This window comes from Cucurbita pepo, unplaced genomic scaffold (genome assembly GCF_002806865.2).
Source record: "Cucurbita pepo subsp. pepo cultivar mu-cu-16 unplaced genomic scaffold, ASM280686v2 Cp4.1_scaffold002366, whole genome shotgun sequence".
In the NCBI taxonomy this organism is placed as follows: Eukaryota; Viridiplantae; Streptophyta; class Magnoliopsida; order Cucurbitales; family Cucurbitaceae; genus Cucurbita; species Cucurbita pepo.
Genome location: NW_019648443.1, coordinates 1 through 3073, shown reverse-complemented (window position 1 = coordinate 3073; position 3073 = coordinate 1). Strand labels below are relative to the sequence as shown.

Sequence of the window (3073 nt, the reverse complement as noted above, 5' to 3'; positions counted from 1 at the left end):
AAGATTCCTGTTATTTTATCAATCTTTTCTTCTTGGGATCTGCTTTAATGATTCTCTTGCTTTGATCCAATGCACTTTGAGAATTCCTGGCCAAACTATGAACAATTCTGGTTGGTGTTCTCCAAAAGCCTCAAATTCTTTGTTTATAATTGGATGATCATTTCCTAAGTTAATGGACCTGCATTCTTTGTGCCGTGGAGAACATTCTCTCTCTTAATATTATATATATATATAAATAAATTAAAAACAAAATTTTTTATATTATGATAATTTTAAAAAATTCTTAATGTCCCTACTTATCTAATTGAGTATGAGATACTCCATGAAAAGAAAAATATCTTCTTTAATGGAAACAAAACTTTATTATATTTGAAATATTAATATATAATTAACATTGAGATTTTTTTGGTCGAGTTAACCTGACAATCTCGAAAATAAAGTTACAATCCATTCCTACTTTAAAAAAAAATTAAAATCGTTTAAAGTTTGTAATCAATATTAATGATGTATTGTAACTTGTAAATATTTAATATTTAAATTTCATAGAATTTATTAATAATTTTAGTAAATAAGTAATAAATCATTACTGATATATTCTAATTAATATAATTAACTATATTAATTTTGGTAGAGGAAGATCAAATAATTAATTAACTAATTAAGTATATTCAAAATAAAAATACAAATAATTAATGAAAAATAGATTTAAGAGAGAAACCCCGCCCGTTTGGTCCGGTTTATTAGTTAAATCGGTTTAACATTTGAAAAAGAGTCGATAAGTTCGGTTGGATTTCGGCCCGATTCTTCGGAAACCGAATTGATTCGGCACTTCACTGCACGGCGTGGCCTCCTCTTACATGGAGACAAAACGGATTGATCCGGCTGAACCGAACCGACGAAGGGTTTGGTTTTTCCGGTTCATCTGTGTCGTAAAACTTCCGAGTTTCCCCTTGGTTGCCGTCCGTGTAAAAGATGAACCTTGTAAACCCTAAGCCCAAGGTTTCATCATCGACAGTTCTTCTGAACTCTCCTTCGAGTTCCTCCATGTCCATTCGAACCTCTGCCTTCGCCACCGTCACCCTTCTCCGCTCTCTCACTCTTTCCTTCCCTCTATGCCACCACCACTTCCGTTGCCGGAACTACGTCATCCGTTCTCTCTCTATCCCAACATATTCAGCGAAAGGACGACGACAACTTCCGAGGATTCCTGCCTTTGCTTCCAGTTCTTCCGTTGAAGCGTTGGTGCATGACCGGGATTCCCCGGCCGAATCTGAAGAGCCTTTGTGTTCTCCATACAGTACTGGCGCTGAGGGGTTTGCGTCGGCGGATTTGAAACACTTGGGAGCGCCTGCGCTTGAAGTCAAGGAGCTGGATGAGTTGCCGGAGCAATGGCGTAGATCCAAATTGGCTTGGCTTTGTAAAGAATTGCCGGCACATAAGCCGGGAACATTGATACGACTGCTTAATGCTCAGAGGAAATGGATGAAGCAGGATGATGCGGCCTATGTCATCGTGCATTGTTTGCGTATTCGCGAAAATGAGACTGCTTTTAGGGTTAGTTTTCGTTTTGATTCTATTATGTTCTACTATAACACCCGCAAAATACACGTTCGTATAAGTATAGCTACTTGGAATGCAATTGATAGGAAAGTTATTTGGAAGTGTGCAATTTCTGGAATATTGTTGTGCTTTGTTCTTTAGAATCTATGTTTGTGATATTGTTTTCTTCCCATTTCTTAATTTTCTTCATTTTTGAGATTAGGTGTACAAGTGGATGATGCAACAACATTGGTACCGATTTGATTATGCTTTAGCTACTAAGCTTGCTGATTACATGGGCAAGGAACGGAAGTTCTCAAAGTGTCGGGAAGTATTCGATGATATAATTAATCAGGGATGTGTGCCAAGTGAATCCACATTTCATATATTGATTGTTGCCTACCTTAGTGCACCTATTCAAGGATGCATAGAGGAAGCAAGTGCCATTTACAATCGTATGATTCAGTTAGGAGGTTACGAACCACGTCTTAGCTTGCACAATTCTCTCTTTAAAGCTCTCTTGAGCAAACCAGGGGATTTGTCAAAGCATCATCTTAAACAGGCTGAGTTCATATATCACAATCTGGTAACAACTGGACTTGAGTTGCATAAAGATATATATGCTGGTCTAATTTGGCTACATAGTTATCAGGATACTGTAGACAAAGAAAGGATAATGTCACTAAGGAAAGAAATGCAACAAGCAGGAATTGAGGAAGAAAGAGAAGTCCTTGTATCCATCTTGAGAGCGAGCTCGAAATTGGGGGATGTGATGGAAGCAGAAAGATCGTGGCTTAAACTTAAGTCTTTTGATGGTAGCATGCCATCTCAGGCTTTTGTTTACAAAATGGAAGTATATGCAAAGGTGGGTAATCCGATGAAAGCTTTCGAGATATTTAGGGAGATGGAGCAGTTGAACTCTGTAAGTGCTGCAGCATATCAGACAATTATTGGGATTTTATGTAAAGTTGAAGAGGTAACACTTGCAGAATCCGTCATGGAAGGCTTCATAAAGAGTAATTTAAAGCCCCTCAAGCCAGCTTATGTTGATTTGATGAATATGTTTTTCAATTTAAGCTTACATGATAAGTTAGAGTTAACCTTCTCCCAGTGCCTTGAGAAGTGTAAACCAAATCGTACTATTTACAGCATATATTTGAACTCTTTGGTAAAAGTTGGTAATCTCGACAGGGCTGAAGAAATATTTAGCCAGATGCAAACAAATGGAGAAATTGGTGTAAGTGCTCGTTCATGCAACATTATTTTAAGTGGGTACCTGTTAAGTGGGGATTATTTGAAGGCTGAAAAAATATATGATTTGATGTGTCAGAAAAAGTACGACATTGATCCTCCATTAATGGAGAAACTTGATTATGTCCTAAGCTTGAGTAGGAAGGAGATTAAGAAGCCAGTAAGCTTGAAGTTGAGTAAAGAACAAAGGGAGATTTTAGTAGGGTTGTTATTAGGTGGCCTGGAGATCGAATCTGATGAAGGGAGGAAGAATCATAGGATCCAATTTGAATTCCACGAAGAT

General features: G+C 37.4%; 1 protein-coding gene across 1 annotated transcript; it reads left to right on the top strand.

The window, feature by feature from the left end:
• Positions 1-977: 977 nt before the first annotated feature.
• Positions 978-3067, top strand: LOC111786676 (pentatricopeptide repeat-containing protein At2g15820, chloroplastic-like; the record flags this gene model as incomplete). Its single annotated transcript, XM_023666905.1, has 2 exons — positions 978-1554; positions 1763-3067. Coding segments are annotated over exons 1-2 (1815 nt in total), but the record flags the coding sequence as incomplete, so codon positions are not given.
• Positions 3068-3073: the final 6 nt, after the last annotated feature.